A 25,586-nucleotide genomic window follows, 5' to 3' on the forward strand; every position below is an offset into this window, starting at 1 on the left:
TTCTATATTTTTATAAAACGTAACAGTAGCAGCAACAACAGCAACAGCCAACCTAGATTTATAATTCAACAAGTCAATTTCAGTTTCTTAATTTTCTGTGCCTGTGTATGTATCTGTGTGTTTAATACATAAAGCTTCAGTTAAGTTCAGTAGCGTTTGCTGTCTTATTCTTACTATGATTTATATTTTATTCTCCTTTCTCATTTTATGTATTTGTATGTGATTACTTTTTTTTTTTTTAATTAGGAACAGTCACTATTTCCTGGTCTTAACTGTTTCTATGTAACACATGTTCAGTGACCTAATCCTAAGGATTCACCTGGTGTTCTGGGTTTAGACTACAATCAGACTCCTCTGTAGATTGTTGAGTGAGAGTGGTACATACGCTCAAAGGGAAAGGATACATTGTAAGGTTTCCTTCTAAATAAATGTAGAAAGATACTTTCTTGCCAGAGAGATCTTCAAACTCAGTTTGTATATTTTTGAATATGTGAGTTGCTTAACTTCAGGAAAAAGTGTGGACCTGTGCTTTTGTCATCTGAAACAAGTGGGCATTAGGAAAAAAAAAAAAAAACCACTGAATTTGAAGCTGGCCAAGTTCAGCCTGCTGTTTAATGCTGATTCTTCTACAGTTATTCTTCCCAAATGGCCACTGGTGCCACACTCTGAGAGTCAGCTATATCAGAGGGCTCATACTTTTACAATCTGAATTTGGTGGCTCTAGTAGTCAGCTCAGACTGCAGGGTTTTGCTCATTTCTTCAGGTCCCATCCCCTAGGCAACAGATAAATAAATCTGATCCTTGCCCACATCAGATGGGCTTCATACTTTGGAGGTGGACACAGTTATTTGACCTTCAGTCCAGGGTCTACGTTCCTTTGTTAGGCTGACCATGCTCCTCTGAGGGTCTTCTAAGTGAGCTATTACTTATTACTTAAAACATGGTGCTTGGAACCAAACACATCATCAGCACTAACTGAATCCATCTGCACTTAACCCTGCTGCAGTGGGAAGGTCTTTGACTTCTCCTGTGATATCTCCTGTGTGATATACTTCCATTAATACATACTTGGAGTTTCTAATAGCTGCATCCCACAGCAATTTTCCTTATGCCTTTTATTCAGCAACAACTTAATGCTCAAATCCATGCTAGGCTCTATAGTCAATACTGGGACTATTTTTCAGGGGCAGGCATACATATATATGTATATGTATATATATATGTACATATATGTGTATATATATACATACACACACACTTTTCATCTATTTTTCTTAGAATCCTTAAGACAAGTGATTATTCTTGTTTTATTTTTCTTCAATCCATACAAAACATTTTCATTAAGACAAGTATGCATCTTGATAACATACCAGTTTTCTCTTTCCTCCTAAGAACTTGCTTTCTTAGATTGTAACACCTCTCAGAATAGCTAAATTATGGCATCCACCTGGGTGTCTAACAAGAGAAGGATGATGTGCCACTTGTATAATGAAAATTTCCCAGCCATAAAGAAGAGTGAAGTCATATTGCTTTTAGGAAAGCACAACTTGAGCTAACTGTAGTAAGGAGATTATGGCTATAGAAACACAAAAGTTATGTTTTCTCTTGTAGGTCATTCTAGATTTTATATGGATGCACAAAATCATGTATGTGATTGTATAGATGCATAAAATTATGTATGATATGAAATTAGAAGTGAAACTTTCTAGGGGAACAAAGTGGGGTCAACAGAAACAGGGACAGGTGAGAAACAGGATGGTGGGTGATATGGGGATATGCTGTGTATATAATGTATACATGTATGAAAACTTAAATAGAATAAACTCTTTCTCCTGAAGCTCCCGTGAAGTGGACAGTGATTCTTGGGAAGAGTAAAAGCCTGGCTGTTAGCCACTTTTCTTGATGCCTGAGCCATGGAGCCAAAGGCCTAAGAGACAGTCAAGCATTACAAGTGATTGGCCTCTCCCCTATTATCTAGTGGGATCAGAATTAGCATGGAGACACAAGTCCTGTAATCTGTGGGTAATGGACACTGCCATACCTAGGTCATTTGGGATCCAGTTATCTCTAGTTTTCGTCCTACTTCTATCAGTGAATGCACTGGATCACAATATCATTGTTCATCAAATTTGGGTTGCAGATTGCTACAGCATTTATAGCTGGGACTGCCGGCCCACATCTTGGGTGGAGAAGATACTCTAGCGTCTCTCCCGATACACTTATCAGTTATTTCCAGGCCACAAGCAGCTGTCGGCCATTCTTTATAGGACCAGTGTTTATTCTTAGGGAACCAAGGGCCAGGTGATGTGTAACAATATTAGAAAAAGACCTCAAAGAGTAACCCACTTTTAATGTGTGAGTCTCAAACTCGGTTGAGACACATGAGCCTCTGGGAGAAGGTTTCTATAAAGATCAGAATGTTTCCCTGCTTAGGTCTTTCCGGCTCTAGTTAGGAAGGTTACCACAGCTGAAGAAATATTTCATGTGACAGAAATATTTCTCAGCCCTGTAGTCACTGTCAAAATGAAAAATGGATGCACTAAGGACTTCTAGCTCTCTGTAAGCTGAATTAGTAACAAAATGAAACTGTTTGAGTGTAATACCACCCCCTTTCTCCTACATAGTAATAATTACAGCTTGACATTATCTGTCACACATGTTTTTGCCTCCTGGCTCTTCCCCTACCACTACAGCAGAGCGAGACTCTTGAAATTCAATGTTCTTTAATCATCTGTTAATTGCAGGATTGAAAGATTTTCAGGTTCCTGCAATAGAAGCATATTTCCTTCAGGCTTGAGTAACCTAAGAGACAAGCCTTCCACCAGCAGAATCTACCCACCACAAACACACACCTCCTGCTGGCTTTGATGGTTTGGTTAGGGCTGGGAGTAGTTGGGCACACAGGTTCTAAGACTGACCTGGGGGTTCCTTTAGTACTTTGTAAATATCGGTGGCTTTGTCCCTCCTGTGGTGAGGGAGGCTGGCCTTGGAGGAGCTGTTGGCACAGCCATGACCTTGTTATTTTCAAGGAACATAATGATATTCCAGGAAAATGTTAAAGTTTACATAAAGGGCAGCTATGTACCCAAGTATCCCCACCATGCAGGGGACATCAAGTCACTTAAGATGTTGTTGCAGTGAAGTTGTGAGTACGACTTCCCTTTCTACACACTTTCATGCACACAGATAAAGGTATATACCTCATTCTTCACGTTCCCAGGAACCTAATAAGGATATATTAATGAAAATTTCAAGGCTCTCAAGATGCAAGTGGCTTGCTCACAAGCTCTAAAATGATTCTGCTGCCTCACTTCCAGGATTAACTAGATCCATTGTACCCGTAGGGAAAAGTAATCTCTGTCCTTCGTACAGCAAACATTCATTGAGGTACAATCTAATCTCATTGGTATTGTGTTGTGAAAGATATAATTGAGAAATATCTGCTCTCTTTAAGTCTCTGTGTGATGTACAATGTTGACTTACTCTTTCTGAGACCAGTTGGTTCTGCTTTATTCTTAAGAATTCACCTTGTCTATGAATCTCAGGATAGTAGTTTATATCAGCTTTGTGGGAAGTGGGATTCACCTTTATTTTGATTCAAACATCTTTCTTTCTGACCATCAAATAGGAAGGACTCCTGCCTTTCAGTGATAATAACACTTCCTAATAATAACATTTCCTAGGACCATTTTTTTCTGACCTCAGGACCACCTGCATAGGCTATTCTGATCTTGGAGTTACATGAGTGTATTGCTAACAAAGTGGTGGGTGAGTGTGCACCCAAGATTCTAATTACGGCCCCAGTTTATACAATACAAAGTGATTGCAGTTGCACAGGGCATCCTTCATCTGCTTGTTCCTACTTCCTTTTCTTTGTTGTGATTTTTAATGAGATCTCCATACATGGGGCCCACCATTGAAAACAAGGATTGCCTATAATTTACATGGGTCCTCACAGAGGCCCTTTGTGTCCTAGTTCCTTCTTTGGATAAATTGGTATAGACAGACACAAATAGTTTGCTCTTTTGTGATGTGATTTAAAAAAAATGTTTAATGTGTGTGTGTGTGTGTGTGTGAGAGTTGGGGGTCTGACTAGTCTAGAAACTCCTAAAATGATGTATCCTCAGAGAAATAGCCATAGAAAGAGGAGAAACATTTTATGCAGAGGCATAGAGTGTGCACAGTGAGCTGGAAGTGGCTTATAGGCATGGAACCCTGGAAGGCACAAGCTGTACAAGGTGGACAGAGGACCAGTAGCTTTAGAATCAGAATCCTTGGCTTGGGTAAGAATCTAACATTTGTCCCTGTGTTGGTAAGTGTTGCTTGGTAGTGTGGCACAGGCCTGTTGTGAAGCACTATTCGCCCAGCCCAGGCAAGGCCTTTTATACCACCCCCATGCTGCTAGCACTCTCTGCTGAGAAAAGTTCCCACTTTTGCTACCTACTCTGGAGGTATCCCATCACTGAGAATCCCATAGGTTGTTAAGTGGCAGCTAGAATGTCTGGTTGATAAAGGCAACATCCCACAACTCCTGTAGGAAAAGGAGAACACTGCTGTATGGTGGTAGCAAGAGCCCTAAAGACTTCTAAAGCTGCCTCTGTGCTGTGCTGCCTTACAGGAGACTCTCTCCTTTACTGGTCACAGTCTTTATTTAAAAAGTGGAAAACAGGACTAGATTAGTAGACTCCTGTCAAGTGTTTTTGCCAGGCTTTGGATCTAAGATGTTAAAATAATAAAAAAAATACAACATTCAACCAGCAATGTCCAGACAAGGAAGGAAATACATGCTGGGTGGGGAGTGTGTTTGCCAAAGTTGGTTCAGGCAAGTGGCTTTTCATTTCAGGATTAGGGATGGCAAGGTCAGCATGAATTAGTGTGGAAGGATACTGTAGATGTGTTATTGCTGCTTAAAGTGTGTGTGTGTTGTGTGTGTGTAAGTATGCAAGTGTGCATGCACAGGGGCATTGTGTTTATTCTGTTTTCCAGTTCTTAGGATGACACTAAAATATTTCCCTCATTGAAACGGTAGACAAAGGCTCCTACCTGGGGCTGGAACGTGCCCCGGTGCCTGGAGCTCTAGTGTGGGTAAGCAATGGCTAAATCTGTCTTCATATCGCAGCAGTCAATGCCAACAAAAGAACTGCTGGATCCAGAGTTGGAGCGCTGTTGGCAGAGCTGAGCTGTTGTCTCTCTAGACAAAAGCTACATTAGAGCCCTGACTTCAGGCTTATGAAGGAGAGCGCTGACTCATTCTGAGTACTTCTGTACATTGTTTTCCTCAAGATGTTTGTAATAGGCAACTTAAGAGAAAAACAGCCCAATAAGCCAATATTCTTTTCTGAAAAAAAAAAAAAATCAGCTAACACATATCCAGGGGGCAGAAAATAATTGCTCTGTCCCCTGTCTTCTGTACTTGCACCCTTTGTGGTTGGGTAGCCTGCCTTGTTCAGAAACGTGGAGGGGAGGCTACTGGGTTTTTGCCTGCTATCACTGCAATTTTTAAGTGGGTAGCTATCCTAGGCCCTCCCTACTTATATGACCTAGAAAAAAAAGAATTTCCGGAAATTGTTCTTGGTCAGATATTCTCACTCACTCTTTCAACTTTTACTCTTTCTTGGGCAGATTCATAATTATCAGCTACATGGCAAGAGCATTCCACCACCAACATGAACAGGCAATGCCATTTTAAATATGGATTATTTGCATATTCAAATTGTACACACACATTTTTCATTTACAAGTACATACTTATATACCTCTGTCTTCTTCCACTTGTATATGGATTTTGAAAAAGTAAAGAATTACAGATATCTCAAGTGTTTTTGAAGCATAGCATATGTGTAAGAATATCTCTATCTCTCATCTATCTATTTATCTATCTATCTATCTATCTATCTATCATCTTCCTATCTATAATCTCTTAAAAAAGATATTATCACATGCTTAGTTTGAATAGTACAACTGATGTCTGTGGTGACCTTCGACTAAAAGCAACTATATAATTTATCTTTACACCTACTCCAAGGCTGATAGTACTTCTCCATTAAACTTGGACTCTCAGTTTCAAATAACAGAACTATGCAAGTTTATTGTGCAAGATGAAAGACCATATGGGGGGTTTCTTCAGCAGTTTTATGTCCTTCCTTCAATATTTCTGTGTCTCCAAGAAACTTATAAAGCTCTGTGTTCCAATTCCTTTCATTCCCAGGCCAGGAGGGCCGAAGGACTTAACCAAAGCAACACAATGAAGTCTTGTGGTTCTTTGACTATTTTACCTCAAGACATCAAAGCAGCTAAGGATTTCAACCATAACATTTAAAAATTAAATGATTTAGATGCACTTTCTTGTAAAGACCGAGCTGCCCCACGTTGGGCGCCAAACTGTAATGCTTACTGGAGCCTCACTTTGGGCACCAAACTGTAACAACCGAGCTGCCCCACGTTGGGTGCCAAACTGTAACAACTGAGCTGCCCCATGTTGGGTGGCCAAACTGTAACGGCCCGCTCTGTTCTGCAGGTCCAGGTCTAGTGAGAGAGTGTGGGGCAAGCAACGCAAAGAATGGAGACAAGACAGAGGGTCTGATCAAGTCTCAAGTCTCGTTTATTGAATCTCTCTCTCCTTTATTGTCTCTCTCATTGTCTCCCGTATTCTCTTATATTGAAGGGAAATCTGGGGTATTTATAGGCTTTTGCCACATGCCTTGTAGGTGCGTGAATACCATGTGCCTTGCAGGTGTGGATATGACGTAAGCCTTACAGTCGTCTATAGCGTGGATAGCTCGTGCACCGTGCACCTTGCAGGCTTGGATACCACATGCACCTTACAGGCATGTATGGCATGAATAGCACGTGGATAGCACGTGAACTGCATGCCTTGCAGGCATGGATACCACGTGTGCCTTGCAGCTGGGGGCAGTAAACAGCAAAACAAGATATGTGGGATATTAGAGTGTGCTTCAGCTGTTGTAGGCTGTTGAAAAACAAGTCTCATGTCAGGGTATATGGTTCAAGATGGCTGCAAAACTGATAGCCGCTTTCTGCTAAAAGTCTGCTCCCAACACTTTCTATCAGCAGGAATGTGTTTTAACTATGTATTGAGAGAAGCGGGGAGAACTAAGTTGGATGGCAGCATTGCCATCCACTCTGCATTGCAAGTCATTGCTATTCTACTGACAGAAGTCTGGTCAAGCCTGTGGGTAATTCTAGGCATGAAGAACACACATAGAAATCTGACCTGTAACCAGTTAAGACATGACTAACAGAGGCACATGTGGCCAAGCTCAGAGCTCGCTGGGTGTAAACTTGGAATGATGAGGTTTCATAAGGTAGCTGCCCCTTTCCAGTGTGTGGCATTAAAATGCTAAGAAACCCTCTGAGCCAGAGATGCTCAGTTCTACTGCTCCGAGTACAGCTCTGACGAGTAGGGACAATGTGTATAAAGCCCTTGAACTTGAAGAAGTATGAATGCTATGTAAGTAGAGTAAGCCGAGTAAGCCACCCTTTAATTTGTTACCTTCAGTAGACTTTATTCAGGACAAGCAAATATACCCATCCTATCCCAAGAAACTAGTTTCTTTGATGTGAACATAAGAATCTACTGTTTATGAGAAATAAACAGATTGGCGCCCAATATGGGGCAGCTTGGTCGTTACAAGAAAGTGCATCTCTCCCTTTTTAGCTGTCATATTGTCCTTCTGAGGTTATGTCAAACCTCAACAAGCAGGATCTTTTTAAACTACATAGGTAGGATTTGAAGGTGACCCAGCACCAGCAGGTGTAATGAGAACCTCCTCATGGTGCTGTTGAGTAACAGGGGATGCTGGAAAGAGCTCTACTTAGACCAAACTGCTTGGAAATCCCTTGAAACTCATTTGAGGTTTCATTTTTATTATTTAGGATGTTTGAATTGTACTAATCGAGACCAACAATTATTTAAGTCAATTACTCTCTGGGGGAACCACTGAGTTGGTAGCTTTTGAAATTCAATACTGTATGTTCACTGAGAACTCTCCTAATACATCAGCATAGCTAAGTACTGAAAACAGCATTAGGCTACTGTGCCAGTCTCTGGGTGCAGTTGGCTATCTTGTGATGTGACCCATCCTTTGTGATCTGTATTCAGGGTGGCCACAGAGGCTATTTGAGCCAAAATGACCTCATGTTGAAGGCTTTCTCTTATACAATGAAGCTTCCATTGACTTCAGAGAATTCCAGTTAGGGAATGGGGTGAAGAGCAAACCCCTTCACATCTTTATCATCTCAGTTATTTTCCTCTGAGGCTAACCCATGTCTAGCCCTCATCTTTCCCCTACTGGGAGAAGAAATGTGGCGTGCATGTCGCTAATCTTCGAACATGTAACCTGGGCAAGCCAAGTGGGTAGGCAGGGTGTGTCTTTTCACTGACTGAAATCAGATAGGACACAAATCACAAGGCTACCAGGTTACCAGGGATACTGTAGGAATGGAATAACCATTGAACTATTTCCCAGGTCTCAATCTGTGATGGTGCCATAGTGATAGTGTAGTCTTGCCTTCCTACTCCTCTACTGATGAGACTCAAAGTCAGAATAATTATATGCTTGCTCAATGATATGCCAAGAGGCTAAATAAGACAGCAAGAAGGTCTTTTGGGGTCTTTTGTGTTCTCTCTCTCTCTCTCTCTTTCTTCTTCCCTCCCTCCTTCCTTTCTTTCCTCCCTCCCTCTCCCTCTTCTCTCTTCCCTTTCTCCCTCCTTCATCTCTCTTTGTCTCTGTTTCTGCCTCTCTCTCTGTTTCTCTCTCCCTCCACCTCCTCTGTGTATGTATGTCTATTTTTTAATTAAGAAAATGCCAGTAGGTACTATGTTAGATCTACAGCAATTATATCAAAAAGATTTTCAGAAAACTCATTACTTTTTTAAAAGTTATTGGGTGAAACAAGGGCTACATGTTGGCCTTAAAAATCAGAAATTATCAGGCAGCATACATCCATGGATGTGAGTAGAAAAACAAATGCTTTTCTTTATTCCTTTGGAAATTGATGAGTATCCTCCTCAGAGAACTGCGAACTAGATTGTAAAGAGACAACAAGAATTGTGAAAAATACTTTATGATGCAAGCTGTGGTTCCAATACCACTGCATCATGGGATGCAGGTGTTATGCAACTCTGTGTCAGTGTGTGCCTGCATGTCTGTGTCAGGGTGTGCCTGTATTTCTGTGATTGTGTGTGCTTGCATGTCTGTGTGTTTGTGTGTGTCTGCAACTCTATGTCAGTGCGTGCCTGCATGTCTGTGTCTATGTGTTCCTGCATGTCTGTGTCAGTGTGTGCCTGCATGTCTTTGTGTCTGTGTGTGCCTGCATGTCTGTGTCAGTGTGTGCCTACAACTCTGTGTCAGTGTGTGCCTACATGTCTTTGTGTCTGTGTGTGTCTGCATGTTTGTGTCTGTGTGTGCCTGCATGTTTGTGTGTGCTTGCATGTCTGTGTCTGTATGTGCCTGCATGTCTGTGTCTATGTGTGATTGCATATCTGTGTGTCTGTGTATGCCTGCATGTCTGTGTCAGTGTGTGACTATATGTCTGTGTATCTGTGTGTGCCTGCATGTCTGTGTCAGGGTGTGCCTGCAACTCTGTGTCAGGATGTGCCTTCGTGTGTGTGTGTGTGTGTGTGTTTGTCTGTGTCTTCAGTGTGTGTCTGCATGTCTGTCTGTGTGTGTCTGCATTTCTGTGTGTCTGTCTGTCTGTGTGTCAGTGTATAGATGCATATCTTGTATGTACTGGTATGTAGGTTTTTATTTATTTGTGTGTTTGTGGGTATGTATTTATTGTCTGTACATCCAGGCTTATACATGTTTTGTGTGTTTCTTGTGCATGTATATGTATATTTTTGAATGTTTTATATGCATGTGTATATGCACTCTGACCTCAGGCACTGCCAGTGAGTTCATACTTCACAACAGAGATATTCCTCAGCTGGCCTGAACTTCAATACTGTCCCTTCCCAGTTTACTTCTTGAATGAATTACAGTATTTTCTGAACCTCAGTGTTCTTATATATAAAATGACATGCTCAATACTCCCACGGAACCAATATGTTTTTAGACACCAGCATTGTAGTACTAGGTTGAACTACAATTTTTACTATCTTTTATTTTATAATCTTCAATATATATTGGTCACTTCCTGGATAATCAGTTTTGGTGCCTAAATTTATAACTGGTCCATGGAAATGTGCATTGTCTTAATTAATACTACGGTGAGTTCATGAGCTACTTCTTTCTACTTAACACACAACTGAACCGACATGGGTGTGTCTCACGATCTGCTGAGTCACCCAGGGAAGAGTCACAAACCTCATCTGTCTTCCTGCTGGCCTTACTGTCACCTCCCCCTTCCTTAGTGAGAGGCTGATGAGACAAGTACAGCGTGAAGGCTGTGTAAATGTCATGCTCATCCTTCTGGTCTTTTCCCAGCTCAGGTTTGCCCTGTATACTCTTCTTGATGCTTCCCCTATATTTGATTGACACTTGGTTCTTAAGGTCTATCCCAAAGTGCTGCTCTGGGAGAGACATAAAGGAGGAAGAACTGAGGGGTGAGGGCGTGGGGGAGGGGAATCAAATTGGATAGGTAGCAATTGCTAGCTGCATTGAGTAATGCACACATGGACATATCCTAATGGCACCTGGTGGCACTGGGCTTGCCTTAAAATGTTTTGACAGCTGTTGAACTGCCACACACAACTGATTCTGGTATTCGATCTAGGAAGCCACAAAAGGAGAATTGCTGGAACATGACTGTTTAATCCCTTCCTAATCTCTATAGTCTCTTAAGTCCTCAACTCCTCAAATACTCAACTGCCAGAACTTGGTGAGCAGAAACATTACGGCCATAAGAAGCCCAGGTACTGAGCTGTGCAGCTCAGGCAAAGTGGAGAAACTAGCATTACCGGCTAGTCTCTTTAAATTGAGTTTTGATATAATTAATAGAGAGAGAGAGAGAGAGAGAGAGAGAGAGAGAGAGAGAGAGAGAGAGAGAGAAGCCAAATCCCATTTACAAAATTATTACTTTTGTTTAGTAAGACACATAGATTCAATTTTGCACAGAAAATTGCTTGGGAAGAATGGTCTCAGCAGAACCCTTCAAAGCCAATTTAATATTTTTAATAAGGAAAATCTTTCTGATCCTCAACTATTTAGCCATGAAATCTTAAAAAAATCCAATGAAAGTCTGCTTTCAATAAATGCTGCTTTACAAATTTTATTGTCTGTTTAACAACCCGAGAATATTAACATTCCTTAGGCACCTAAACTCAGTCATAATCTGAAACATTGCACTTTGAAAACTGTCTTTCATGTAATTTAATGTAATTTAGTGCCTATAAACTGTGTGTTTATTTTTCAGATATTCTGTATCTCAAATTGTAAGTAAGGTCAATTAACCCAGGAAATGGCAATTTTCTAAGCATTGTCTGTCTCTAAGCAGTCATTTAGACACACACACACACACACACACACACACACACACACACACACAGAAATAATACACATGCTCACATATACACATATAAACCAATAATATTTGAGGCATTATTAAGTAACAATTAACTATTTTTCAAAAGATTTGGAGCTGGGTGAGGTGTCTAACATCTTAAATAGACTTGGAAGGATGTGAAGCTTCAGATTACAGCATGAGTTCAAGGCTGATGTGGACAAGTTGTTGAGACACTGCCTCAAAATTAAAGCAAGGAAGGCGATGGATGTAGCTCAGTAGTAGAGAGCTTACCTAGCATATGTAAGGCCCTGCATGCAATCTTTAGTATGACAAAGAGGGCTGGAGTCAAGACTGGTTATCAGATGATGCCAGGATAGTCTTAGGAGAAGTGACAGGCCTGTCCAGGAAGTAGGCAAGTGGCATTTTTTCTTACACTGAAATCTCTTTGTCTCTTAAGGACAGCAAATAGTACAGAGTCCTTTTCAGCAGATCACAGCTCCAGATAGAGGCTGGGGAGCAGGATCAGGTATAAAATGCTGAGCAGGCAAGTGTGATAAACTGGGTTAAATACACAGCTTCCACATAAAAATCTGGGAATGGTGGTGTGTGCTTGTAATGCCAGCACCGGGGAAACAGAGACAGAAGCAACCCTGGGGTTTGCTAAGCCAATAGTCCAGATGACCCAGTGAGCTCCAGGCTCAGTGAGACACCCTATTTCCAAAAATAAGGTGGAGGGTGATTAAGAAAGACATTAGACATGGATCTTTGGTCTTCAATTGTGCATGTATATACATCTCAACATGCACAAGAAAACACACACACACACACACACACACACACAGAGAGAGAGAGAGAGAGAGAGAGAGAGAGAGAGAGAAAGAGAGAGAGAGACTCGCACACTTGCACTCGCACACATAGTCTCTCACACAATCAATCAGACTATCTTCCAAAACCAAGCTGTTTCTCTGAAAATACCAGGTTATTCTATCTCTACAGTTTAAGCAACCACTGAAAGTGATGCATGGGGGTCTGAAAGGATTTCTTCAGTGTCTACAACCCCAATTCTAGCTCTTTTAATGAGGGAAGCATCAACATCTCGGTGCCTGTTTCTCTGCATGCTGGAGCATCAAATGCATGACTTTGTCCTTGTTGGTAACGTAACCCTTTTGACTGTTAAACACTGAGCTGTGTCATTAACTGAGAGCAGTTTCCAAAGTGACTAAAACGTGTGAGGGGACCAATATGACACAGCTCTGTCGCTGAGAAAGCAAACCTGCTCTCAAATGGACTGCTGATGGAACCACGTTGGTCATCAACATATCTCCTTCCACAGCTTCTGTGTTCTCTGTCTAAAGCTTCCAATCAGTCACATGTGTACTGTGTGTCTTAATTGCTCTCCCATATTAGAAAATTAAGCTTCTATACTAGAATTTGTGCAGGAGCTATCTGTCTATTCCATTCTTCCCCACAAGAGCAACGGTGCACACAGACAGATAAAGGAAGAGTAAGCAGTGTCTTTACAACACATGCTTATCCATCCCTAGGCAACCAAAGAAAACCTGGAATCTGTTAGAAATGTCTCACTATAGTGCAGTATTGTCTTTCATCTTGCAGTCTGAATGGGGCAAAGCTCCATACCAATTTGGTCAGTTCTAATACTTCCTATCTGAGTTTCATCAGTGTTCTTATCAGCTCAGTTCTTCCATGCAGAGGGAAGGATGCTCCTGTTTCAGATGCTAATCTTAGATGCATAGAAAAACGTAAGTCGCCAAGGGGTGTTTCCCTCTCCTTAAATCCACCTTCCTAAGCAAGCATTGGCTGTTTAATGCTCATAAGCTCCCATTGCATACTTGACTGCAAGAAACCACAGCGTGATGGCGCCCAGCACGAATGATAAACAGCTACACCTTTTCCTTTGCAACCACTCTCTGCCCTCAAAGCACTTGGGAGATCTGTCCAACTGTTAGGCTGCAGACTGGAGGAGGAGGAGGCTGCGGCATAGCCGTGGCCTGACGGCTAGTGATGCTGTTACTACATTTTACAGCTTGGGAATCACACACTGCTCAGACCCCCCTAGCTGTGTTGACTGGCTGCGGTGAGATAAGCCTGTGGGGATTTGGGAGCAAGAACAGTGTAAGTGTAGTAAAAGACCTGATAAAAGAAGACAAAAATGCAAGGCAGCGTTGCTTCCTCTGAACGCCAGTGACTCACTCCATCCTTCTACACACCAAGAGTGGACCAGGCTAAACAGCACAGGGAGCACACGTTTTCTTTATTTCATGTCCTCAGAGCTATTTTGTAGGATATTCTTAAAGAAAACCTTGCACTTCCCTTGTGCAGGAAAAAAAAAATCACAGTGCACTTTGGTGTGCACCTCAGGGTCAATGTAAATGCTTAGGATGTTTGGTGCTGTGGAGGGGCGTGTAAAATGATTCACAGTGCTGGTGAAGACACTGCAACACCTTTCTTTTCTTTCTATGTTTTGCTCACTTTTGACCTTTACTTAGCCAATGGGTGCTACCCTCAGGGATTCAGACAAAACCCCACGATTAGTTAAACAGTGAATTAAGACACAAATGGGTTTAAATTCATCTTGTCTACCCACCTACCCCAAGAGAATGATAAATGGCTGCAGGCAACAAGTATGCTAATTCTCTTAATTTTGCCACATGTGATACTTTGCCGGTGGCAGAATAAGCAAACGGAGCCTGAGACTGGCCATTGGAGCCTGAGACTGGCCATTCCACCTCACAGAGTACAGAACAAAGGTACTCACCAGCGCTGACGGTGATGGCTTCGATAAACTGCTCTCTCCAGCTGTTGGTCCCCACAACAAGGGCCAGGTTCGTCTTTTTAATGAGTTTGTCCACGGTGCTCTGAAAGGGGCAAAGGGATAAGAGGATAACTTCTGGGGTTGTGATGGCCTCAGGAAATCTAAAACCTTGTTTCAAAGTCCGGGGACTTTTCTATAAGGGCTAGCAGATGTCAGGCTCAGTGGAAAAGTATGCACATCAAATATTGTTATGACTATATAAACAGTTGTCCTTAGAAACATTCAGAAATAGAAACTTCAAGCAGCCTTTACTGCCCTAATAGTCAACCAGAAGCAGCTAGGTTGTTTCCACCAGCCGCTGCTTCAAAGGCCCACCCAAGCTCCTCAACTGCTCTGGGAACTTGATTCTCTCTGGCGAGTCTGCCTGTGCTGTCTGCAAATGAATCAGTATCAGCCCTGTTCAACACCGTCTATGAACATCTAGAAGTGACAGATCTGAAACTGAAGACTGTTTGTCAGTGACATGTAGTTAAGTAGCACATGTTTCAAGGAGGCTGGCTGTATAATCATTAATAAATAGGTAATTTTTGCAAGGGTGGTGGTGCAGAGGAACCACCATATTTTTCAGCTAATATTATCAGGCAATTGTATTCTCACACTACTGCTATTACGTCAGGAGCATACTAGACAAGTGAAAGTCAATATTTGTGGCTTAGGGCACACTGCTAATAATAACCTTGCATAGCATTTCCATGCTTTTATAGCCCTGAGGTGCATGCCATTATTTTACGTTAGAACTTATTAGGCAATTAGTTTTGTGGAATTAGAACTCTCCAACTTTCTAAATTTGGTTAACAAAACAGCAGGACTTGCCAAGCGGTCACAAGAAAACTAAAGAAGCCATACAGCTGAAGCGCTATCACAAATCATGGCAACTACAGGGAGAAGGGGGCATTTCTAGGACACCGAGGCTACTCTTCTCAGAGAAACTACTACACCAACTAGTCTACCAAACAGCCACACTTACTGTCAGAGCATCCTCGAATTTCCACTAATTGCAGAGGCAGAAAACACATATTATTTGCCTTAGGTAAAGATGTGTACATGTTCAATGCAGGGTACCAAACAATGATTTAAGAGAGATAATGTTATTGGCTAAGCAAGACTCAAGAGAATGGTATCTGAGGAGTTGGATGTGAAGCCAGAGCCAATTTATAATAGTATGCAATTCAGAACGAGTATTCAGTTCAGAACGAGTCATTGGAACTGACTTGAGACACAGAGACAAACACAAACATGAAAGAAGCCATCTCCAGCTAGCACACTCTGTATCTCCAACATGATTCTTGGTGGCTTGTATGTCCTAAGGGCAGTGACCTCTCAGCTTGTCTCACATCCAGAACTGTTGGTGCCCTGATAACAGCTATAACAGACCCTGCTCTTGAAGCCCACGACAGGCATCTGTCTTTTCTCTCTCAACTGAGCCATATCTCACCCAGTCCTCTAAGCGTGTCGACTAATGCCAGTTCAGAGTGCTGTGCAGAATGTAAGAAGAAATGACCTCAGCTTTTCCAACATGTAGTGGAAACTTGGAGTATAACTCTCCAAAAGGGAGAGAACACACTGTGCTGAAGCCAGGGCAGAGAACCCCACCATACTAGAGATAAGCACTCCAGCATCTGAACACAGACTTCCTCATGAAATGTCTGCTCAAGATCAAACTTTTAGGAGAAACTTAATCTTTATTGATGTGGAAAAACCCAGACCTCTCTTCAAATGTAATACATTTTAACCAGAGCGGCAGAGCCATTTTTCCCCCTCCAACTGCTAAAGTTGTACCTGTGGGTACAACTCTATGGGAGGAAAGAGCGGGAACCAAGATCATTTGAAGTTTAGACAATACTCTATTTTCATATGAAACATTCTCAAAAATGTCAGTGACCATTGTGATATTAGGAGACCCTCACCTGAGACAATGGGATTTAGTAAAGTCACAGTTTTAGCCTGGCAGGTGAGAACTCATTGGGGCAGGGTAGTATGTACAGTCTAACCCATGCTAGCCTAGAGTTTTGAACAAGTTCTCAAGTTACAATCTAGATAGACACAATTTTTAAATGAAGAAAGTCAATGTTGATTTTACTGTACTTGAAAAATATATCCCCAAGGTGCCCTTTTGGTCTTAATGGTGACAATGACTATGCTTATAAACTTGAAGATGAGACTCACAGTTATTCTAGAAAGTTAAAAAAAAAAAAAAAAAAAAAAAAAAAAAAACCAGACAAGTGAAGCTATGGAAAGAAACTAGAGACATCCGAGCCAAGACTTTTTTGGGGGGTGGGGGACTGGAAGAGTTACCTAATTCAGTATATTCTAAAGAAATTTCTACAATTACTCTTTCTATGACCATTGCATGGTAAGGCAAGGCTGGGCATCCTGTAAAGGGGAGAGTACACATTGTCTATAAAAAGTTTGTGAGTGAATTAGCTCCAGGAACAGTGATCTCTGTTGTGGCAAATGACACTGAACCCTCTGATTCCTTTGGTGAAAGAAAGTTGCAGGAGGAACAGTGAAACTGGGTGGACATGGAAACACAGTAGCAGAGTGAGCTATAGAAACCAACAGGCTGTGGGATTACGTGAACCTGTGCATGTTCCCTTCGGATATTCAATGAGCCAGGCTCAAGGTTACGCCCCAATGGGCTCTGACAGTGGGATCAGGCTTTGTTTCACTGTTTACCCTTCCTCTAAGCAAGGGAGTGAAAGCAAAGCATGATAGACAGACAGACAGACAGACAGACAGATGATAGATAAATAGACAATAGATGCTAGATAAATAGATGATAGATAGATAAATAGATATATAGTCAGATAATAGGTAGATGATAGATGATAGACAGACAAATAAACAAATAAATAGATGATAGATAAATAGACAATAGATGCTAGATAAATAAATGATAGATAAATAGATATATAGTCAGATAAATAGGTAGATGATAGACAGACAAATAAACAAATAGATGATAGATAAATAGATAGATAAATAGATAATAGATAGATGATCAGATGATCGCTAGATAGAGATAGTTAGATTCTTAGTGGTCTAAAAAAGGGTTTAAATGTATTTTATCTTTTAAAAATCCTGTTTTAATTGCAAAGATACCTCAGGCATGTCAATTTGGAAATTAAATTTAATTAACCAACAAAAGAAAAAGAAGCAATTATTACTAAAGATCCATTTAGTATTCTAAGAGTTCTATATTAGCCGATTCTCTACCTTTTTATTTCTTTGAATAGTCACTATCTCCTTCTGAAAAATAACTAAAGAAAATATTGTTTTGTTCTGGGTTTGTAGTTCAGGATATTACAAGAAGGGATACAATGTCTTATCCCATTTTGCAATGGAAGTTGGCTCTACTCCAAGTATTCTTAGATATTAAGGATCTGGGTACAAAGAACTATGTGTGTGTGTTGGGGGCTAGCCTGGGGTAGGGTGGATTGAAGCAGAGCAGTGTGTTAGCAATGATAGATAGGAAATTTCCTCTTCAAGTATGACACTCATCCTTATACATGTAACTTTTAAAAGAATGACTTCTGTTACCTGAAAAATTTTAAATCTGGGGTAAAGATGTAGAGCTTGTCTGACATGTGTGAATTCCCGAGTTCAATGCAAAGTACCATGAGACAAAGAATGAAGTAGAGACTCTAATCTTATCAACGCATGAATAACTCATGTCCTTGCTGATGCTGTACCTTTGGTAGGCAGGGCTAAAGAGTTCAAGATATAAAGAGCCATTCTCCAAAGTCAAAGCCTTCCCACTTCCACAAGGCAAATGCTTCACTTCTGACGTCAGATTTTTCTAATGCATAATAATTTCTCCCAGCATTGGTTTACTGAGTTTTTATGAAGATTATAAACTGTGTGAATTTCTGAAATTCAAAAACATAGCCAAGACTGGGCATGGTAGTGGCTTGCCTTTAATCACAGCCAACTGGGAGTCAGAGTCAGAAGGATTTCTAGGTTTGAGGTCAGCATGGTTTATACGGTGAGTTCCTGGTCAGCCACAGCTATAGAATAAGACCCTGTCTCCAAAAATATACACGTACTTATCATTATATCATACTATGTTCTACAACCTATTCTAAACACTGTATATTTTTATTTATTTTAATATAACATTTTTATTTTAAAAAATCTCTTCAAACATACTTCTAAAGTGTATCTTTTCAGACAAAGCTCTCCCTTTAGGAGCAATTCTGACTCTGTCATGTCAAGTGTCACCTGCTTGGCCCTTGTTCTGATGCTCTTTACCGTATAGGATTTCTGCGTTCTCTGCTAACTCCACAATTTCAAATTGGATTTGACATCCTTTTAGTGAGTAAGCCTGGATGTAAAATCGTATTTTCCACTCTCTCTAGTACAGCCCACACCAAACCACCTTGAGCAAGTTGCTGGAGTGGCCAAGTGTTGGCAGACGCACCTTGAATTCGTAAGACTCTTCGATGATCACCTCCAGCTTGGTGTGCTCGCCTAGGATGGGGCGCCCCATTTCTGCAATGCGCCTCTCCTCCTCTTCTTTGCTGGTCAGTGGCTGCTTGTCATCATATTCCTCTGGTAAAGGGAAGGCAAGAATGTGATCAATGTGCTCTTTTATTTGTGTAAGTCCCAGGATCCTGATATAGGAGAAGGAGGGGGTGCCCTAAGAGTCAACAGCCTTCTGGGGAGACAGTGAGGCTAAAGGAAGAAGGGACAGAGCTTCTTGGACTGGGCAATGCCACATCGAAGCAGCAGATGACTGAAATTTGGTACTAGTCTAGTCTCCTGTGAAAGCATGGGTTGGGGAAAGCCATGTTCAAGGCCCATTGAGGGAATCACCCAGCCTTTCTCTGTGAAGCTGGCCAGTTTGCCTGTCTGTACACATTCCCCCCCACCCCCAGCATGTGACCAAAGAGAACCACAATTAAAAATCCTAAAATAACCCTGAGGAGAGTGAGGGTTTGACCCTTTCCTTTCTACTTTCTAAAAGCATCTGAAAATGCCTCGGGGCCAAAGGGAAATTCTCATCTTAGCTTCACACTTGCCAAGAGTTGCTGTCACAGGCTCAGCTCTGAAGCACACATTTTATGTTTCCTTGAGATGGCTGGCCCTGGAGCTTCCTCTCTGGTGAAATGTACTAGGAAAGCCTGGTTAATTTTAAAGCAAATAGAGAGGGCGAGGGTGAGGCCTTCGGGGAGCTAATATTCACTCTGTGAGTAGGATTATTTCCGGACCCACTGAGCAGCTGTAACTTTAGTAGAGGAGAGGGTGCTCAGAAAGGAGTCTCTGAATGGGGGTCATTGGGATAAATCCCAGACTGAAAAGGCTTAGCCTATACGGAAGGCAGACACTTGTCCTGCAAGCACACTTGTTTTTCAGGTCCAGGATGCTGGAAAATGATTGGCTACTTCCTCTCAGAGTCAAATGAAGCACACATATCAGGAAAGCAGTATTGTGGCTATGGAAAAATTTTCACTCTGAGTCCATCCCCTCTAGGATATCTGGTCAATTGCCTGCAAATGTCTGTTGTCTGGGGAATCATCCAGAGGGGAAGGGCTGCTTGTTTCGCCTCCCTGACATGCCTTTTGCATTTAGACATCAGATTTAGCAAGGGTTCCTCCTTGTTTTCTGCAAAGACCCATATCTTCCCCTCTGCTCTGGGACCCTGCTGTAAGTGGCTCCATATATTCATCTAGCAACTGTTTCAAGGGATGGATTATAGCTAGCAGCCTACTGCAAGGATGGGTGGGGGATAGGTGTACTGGGAGCACAGCCAGGACCCTAGATTTCACATGTTAGAAGTGATGAAGGCAAAGGCAGAATATAGCTACTGGTGCATTCTTCAGGACACATTCAATAATGTGTCGTAAAATAATGTATTTTAAATCCCAAGTGGTCTGTCATCCCACCAAATCAAAGGGAAATGAAAATGGGTTATTTGACCTATTGAGAAGCTGTTGAACATGAACAAAAGCAAAGCAGAGAGAAAAGGAGATTGATTTTAAGTGTAAAATTGGTAATGTATTTTATAAATCAATCGACAAGTTATAACCCAAGGGTTCTGGTTAGGGTCATATAACTAGTTATCTCAAGGAAACATATAACTAGTGAAGGTAGGGCTTGTGAAGTCCATTTACATTGTATTCAAACCAATTACAGCTTGGTTCTCGATGCTCTCTGATATTTGGACCAATGATCATGTCCCTGGTAGCTCAGGTTGATTTTGTGTCTTTGTCCAAGTCTCTGACTTATGCTGATTAATAATGTTTTTTTTTCCCCCAAAACAGTATTGCTATTTAGATATCTATTTGAAATGCAAAGCTCTGTGTGGGATGCTATTTATTGTGGCCATCCTTTCTGTGACTTGCGAGTGTTAAGCTGTATTGAATGGTACTCGGTGTCACATAGGTAGAAAACATAGCAGTTAGGAAGGACATGTGGTGTACTCGATTGTTCAGGGAGGCATCTTGTAGAGTAAAAGTGATTCCGGGTACGATGCAGAATAAATGGACATGGTAGGAAATGAAACGAATCATCCTACGAGTGTAAAGGGGCACTGCCCCAAAAATCCTTCAGGCTTTCTGGTCAGTGTCAAATGCAGAGGTTGGTGCACCTGGATCTCTACCTGCTCCCTGGTGTTTGCCTTTCCTTTATTTAAGAAAGAGAAAGTAGTATACAGGCATAGAGCGTTTGATTAGCCAGGATTTAATGATATTCTTTTTATTGTAAAAAAATAAAGTCGTTAACTTATTTTCTACTTAATGAAAAATCCTACTAGTTTTCTTTGTTTTACTTAATGGAAGGCAATTTAAAAAATTACAGTATACACATTATAAACTTGTTAGTACTCAATCTTAATAAAAATCTTATAAGAAAGCTCAAATGTGGATATCTCATATTAACAAGTTTGATATCAACATAGAGAAAGTCTAGGGACCTTTTTTCTACCCCTTGCTACACTCTTACTCCAAATCTCAGGTTTATGCCTCATGCAATCAACAAGAAATGATCCTTCACCTTCATTTACTTATATTTAAGGCCCTTCCATGGAGTAGTATACCAACAGGCAACTGGGATTTAGTAAATATCACTCAATTCCTTAATATTTATTGTGTGTTGAACACTAACAGTTTCATATGGTTTAGCTATTATTTTAAAGTATCTTTCCATACAAATACTTAAGTCTCTATAGAGAGCTGGAATATGGCTCAGCACTCTTTGGACTGCCCTTACAACTATCTAGTACAATGTATGGAATGCCAAAATATTACTGGATACGTAGCTGTTGTGAGATTCTCCAAGCTACTGTTAGCAATATTTTTTATTTGCTCATTTTTAAAAATAAAAGGGTCATCCATTATTTAAATACATCATTGTCCTCTGAACATATACCAGGACAGGCATAGTTCTCCTTTTTTTCCCAGCTATCTCCCAGGAACTTCTGGCACAGTGGGGATGGAGGCACATGAATAAGAAACAAAAACTAGCATTAGTGGGGAGTGATAGAAGGAGCAAGGTGGGAAGACCTTCCTCTTGCCTATGGGAGGCAGGGGAAGCTTCAGGACAAAGAATGAATTTAAAACTATCTTGAAAGCATGGAGAGAGCTGGCCAGGTCAGTGTGATGGTAAAGATAGCCATGAGGTGTAGAGGAGAGTGGTCATAGATCAGGCATGGGCACAGCTTCTTAGAAAGGTCATTTGATGAGTATTATGTGTATCTAAGAGACAGTTACAGTTATGTGTACTAGAGCTGACAAATAGATAAATCTTATGGCTGATCTACAACAATACTGATACACTAGCTGTTATGATGTGGTTTTCATGGTGGTAAAGAAGAGAATTGAGTCATTTCATTTTTTTCCTTAGTGTTCTCAGGGATATCTGTTATTAAATAGAAAAATGGTTTAACAGTATTTAATAGTAACAAATTACTATATTTGATTCATTTTCTCAATTAACAATGGACCAAAAGCAGATTTTTTTTTTTTATTGTAGTCAATGTCACTTCATTTCCTTAAGTATGCAGAGTGACAAGACAATGAATTTTTGGTTCTATTTCTTAAGGCCAATCAATATTCTCTGTGGGCAACTCTGGATCGCTCTGAGTCTCTTTTTATGTACATATGTGCACTTGTAAAGCTTACCAATTTAATTGTGATATTGTATATAAAATATATAATGTCACCAACCAAATCTTGAGTAACCAAAACAACTTAGAGATCCTGTGCATTATCAGCTACCATGACTCCAAGCCAGTGTTGAGAGGACTTCAGGACACAGAGAAGTCCTGGCATAAGAGAAATCCTGGGATTAAATCCCAGAGTAGTGTCTTTGCAGTGGTTCTCAACCTTTCTAATGCTGTGACCCTTTAATACAGTTCATCATGTTGTGGTGACAACCCAACCATACAATTATTTCATTGATACTTCATAACTGTAATTTTGCTGCCATTCTGAACTCTTAATGTAAATATCTTATATGATGAATATCTGATATGTGACTCCCACAAAGGGCTTGTGCATCACATTTTGAGAACCACTGCTTTACCGTGATTGATTTTTTTTTTTTTTTATTAAAAAGCAGAGAAATAATTAGCTTTAGGTATCTGAGTTCTGGAAAGATGAATTATGTAAAGTTGCTTCAAATACTTCCTAGTTCAAGCTGGATCTTGAAGCACCATTGGGGTGAGGAAGGATGAGAGTGGAAAATTCCTTTCAAAGGACAGTGTCACCCACATGGCTAATTCAATACTGGGAAATGTACTCAGGGAGCTAATGCCATGGATGAGTGTTTTTTAATCCCAATAAACAATGTAAGACTTACAATATGGGGGAAAGGGCAATGGTGGGAAAATCTTAGGCTTATTTTGACTCTTTGTTCAGAACTGTACAGACAGGCCTGAAGACAAAGGTCATATGACAGTAGTTCAATTCCAGCTGGCTTCTCTGATTAGAATCCAGGAAGACTGATAGTTTTAGTCTCTTGAATATTCTGAGAAAAAAAATCTGTAGTTGGATCAAGACCCTACAGTTTAGAGGTTAGCACAGGACCCATAGGGTCAGGAGATGTTGTCTACCACCACGGTCAGCTAGGGCAGCAGTGACTGAAGGAGGTAGTACCCCTGTGTTCATCTACAGACTCAGTACTAGGGGCTGACTTGGAAGCTGTAAACCCTCAGTAGAACTGGAAGTGTTGTGTGACCCTTGGGTTTCCCTGACAACATTCCTTTGTTTCCTTGCACACCAGGAGAGGCCATTCTGGTGGGAAATAACAACCTGCTTTGGTTTTGTTCTTGTTTTTAAGAATATTCATTATACTTAGATAAAAGACTTACATATAAAAGATGTTTATGAGAAATCTGTAACATTAAAATCTGAGAGAGAGAGAGAAGGCAGTGGGTCAACCTCTCTGTACATCCACACTGTCCCTCTATAAGGCCTTCCATTTTTTAATATTTATGGCACCCCATGTGTCAGAGAAGCCACTCATTAATCAGAAATATGTTATGCCCAGGCATTCTGAAGACCCAAAGTATACCTAAAAACTCTGGTTTTCGAGGGCCGCAGAGAAACGAGTACCTGAGATGGTGATTACGGTAGAGGGAATCGGGTGATCTCTAGCATGGACCTTCCTGAAGATAGGCTGGCCTAGCAAAAGGACAGGCAGACAGTCAGCAGGATTCACTATCAGTGCCCTTTGAAATTAGTAAGGTAACAACAACACTCAGAAGCACACACTGCAAGCCATGTAAGTTAGTGTGGATGATTGTAGGTCACCCTCTGTAGGCCATAAGGAGGGGTTCTGATGGTCTACCCACAACGGGGTTGAGATTACTGCCCACAAACAGGGGCAACTGTTCCTTAAGCCAAACCAAACAGTGCTTGATTAAGTGTAATGGACGTGAAAATGATCCCCTTTCCTTGTGGTGAGAGGCAGAATCAGTCCAGCAAATGATTGACATGAATGAGCTAAGGCCCTTCAATTACTGATTCCAGAGGCATCATAAAACAACAGGAAGCACTTGGGGTAATGACATGTGTTCTAATTTTTGAAGTCTTTCAGTGGCATCTATAGAGCCCAGAGTAGTCTATCTTTTCTGTTTCCCTATATATATAAAATGCAGGTTTCTTTGAAGGTCGAGGAATATTGCTTCCATGGAACATAAGGACATGTCATCATCACTCAACTGTTTCCATTAACCATGGCCTATGAATTTCATTGAACTCCTCATTCCATTGGTTGTCAGGTTCACCTGCTGCTTCGTTTGTTTGATTGTTTTTTTTTTTTCTTTTTATAAATATCTACTGAGAATTAAACTGAAAATCATTAGACTTGGGACTTAGGGCCAGCTCTGCTATTTGTTTTCCATTTAATGAAGGCAAGAAATTTCACCTCTTGGAGATATAATTTTCTCGGTTATAAAATAAGGCAAACAGAGGGGCTCTGTTCCTCTAACCCATATATTGGAGTAATGAAAGTGCTTTCCAGTGTTAGGGTTGTCAGGTGTTGGCTCCTTTAAATAAACATGCACATGTCTATTACTGGACCAAAAAATAATTACAAGAATTATCATTATATCATTCCATTAAAGAAGTATGTGACTGCTAATAATTTAAAGGAAAAACTTCAGCTGCATGACTTAGAAGTTTCAGGGGAATCAAACATTTAGGGGAATAAAAGAAACCTCTCCAGATTTAGCCAGGATACAGCATTTTATATAACACTGTCTCTTTCTATGAAATCTAATTTTCCCTTATATTTTCTTTGACTTTTTATAAGATATAGTTGTACTTTAGATTGGAAAAGGTCTGATGTATAATGAAAAGATGAAGGGAGGAGATGGCTTGTACCAGCCAAATGACAAGGCTAGTGTTAGGGTAACCAGCAAAGGGCCTTTTACTCAGAGTCAGAAAGGTGGCTGCCGAAGTCTTAGACTTTGTTTGGGTAGATTAATCTTTTCGCACCATTTTTCCCTCCCTGTAAGTGTGAACAATAAAATCCATTAGCATGGCAATAAAATAATGTTCATTATACATGCTAATGAGTTATAATGAAATCATGAAACCAGAAGGTCAAAGGGGAATGGGAGCATAGATTTAAACACAGGCCTTTCAGTGTGAGACAGGGCTAGGGCAACACTGAAGACTTGCAAACTTCAAAAGCCCTTCCAGGACTTAATGTCTACTGCTAATGAGATCTCTAAAATATTGGTGTGAGGCAACAGACCAAATGGACTTTTTAGTTTCCATATAGGCTGATTCCAAATTCAGCACACATACTCCTCTGTGCAAGTCCATGTAAAAGCTGCAGG

At 40.8% G+C, this 25,586-nt stretch overlaps 1 protein-coding gene across 28 annotated transcripts in view; it reads right to left on the reverse strand.

Moving 5' to 3' along the window:
* The window catches only part of Slc8a1 (solute carrier family 8 member A1), a 286,639-nt gene that overhangs the window by 33,113 nt on the left and 227,940 nt on the right, over positions 1–25,586 (reverse strand). For 12 of the 28 annotated variants that reach the window (XM_076942366.1, XM_076942361.1, XM_076942358.1 and 9 more), the window contains 3 exons: positions 23,854–23,922; positions 18,720–18,850; positions 14,243–14,342 (listed from right to left, as the gene is read on the reverse strand). In XM_076942366.1, the coding sequence (XP_076798481.1) occupies positions 14,243–14,342; positions 18,720–18,850; positions 23,854–23,922 (300 nt within the window). Of the gene's footprint in view, positions 1–14,242; positions 14,343–15,266; positions 15,291–18,719; positions 18,851–23,853; positions 23,923–25,586 lie in introns of all 28 variants that reach the window. The other 16 variants (XM_076942371.1, XM_034514253.2, XM_076942372.1 and 13 more) reach the window with 3 other exon arrangements.

This window comes from Arvicanthis niloticus, chromosome 11 (assembly GCF_011762505.2).
Source record: "Arvicanthis niloticus isolate mArvNil1 chromosome 11, mArvNil1.pat.X, whole genome shotgun sequence".
NCBI lineage: Eukaryota > Metazoa > Chordata > Mammalia > Rodentia > Muridae > Arvicanthis > Arvicanthis niloticus.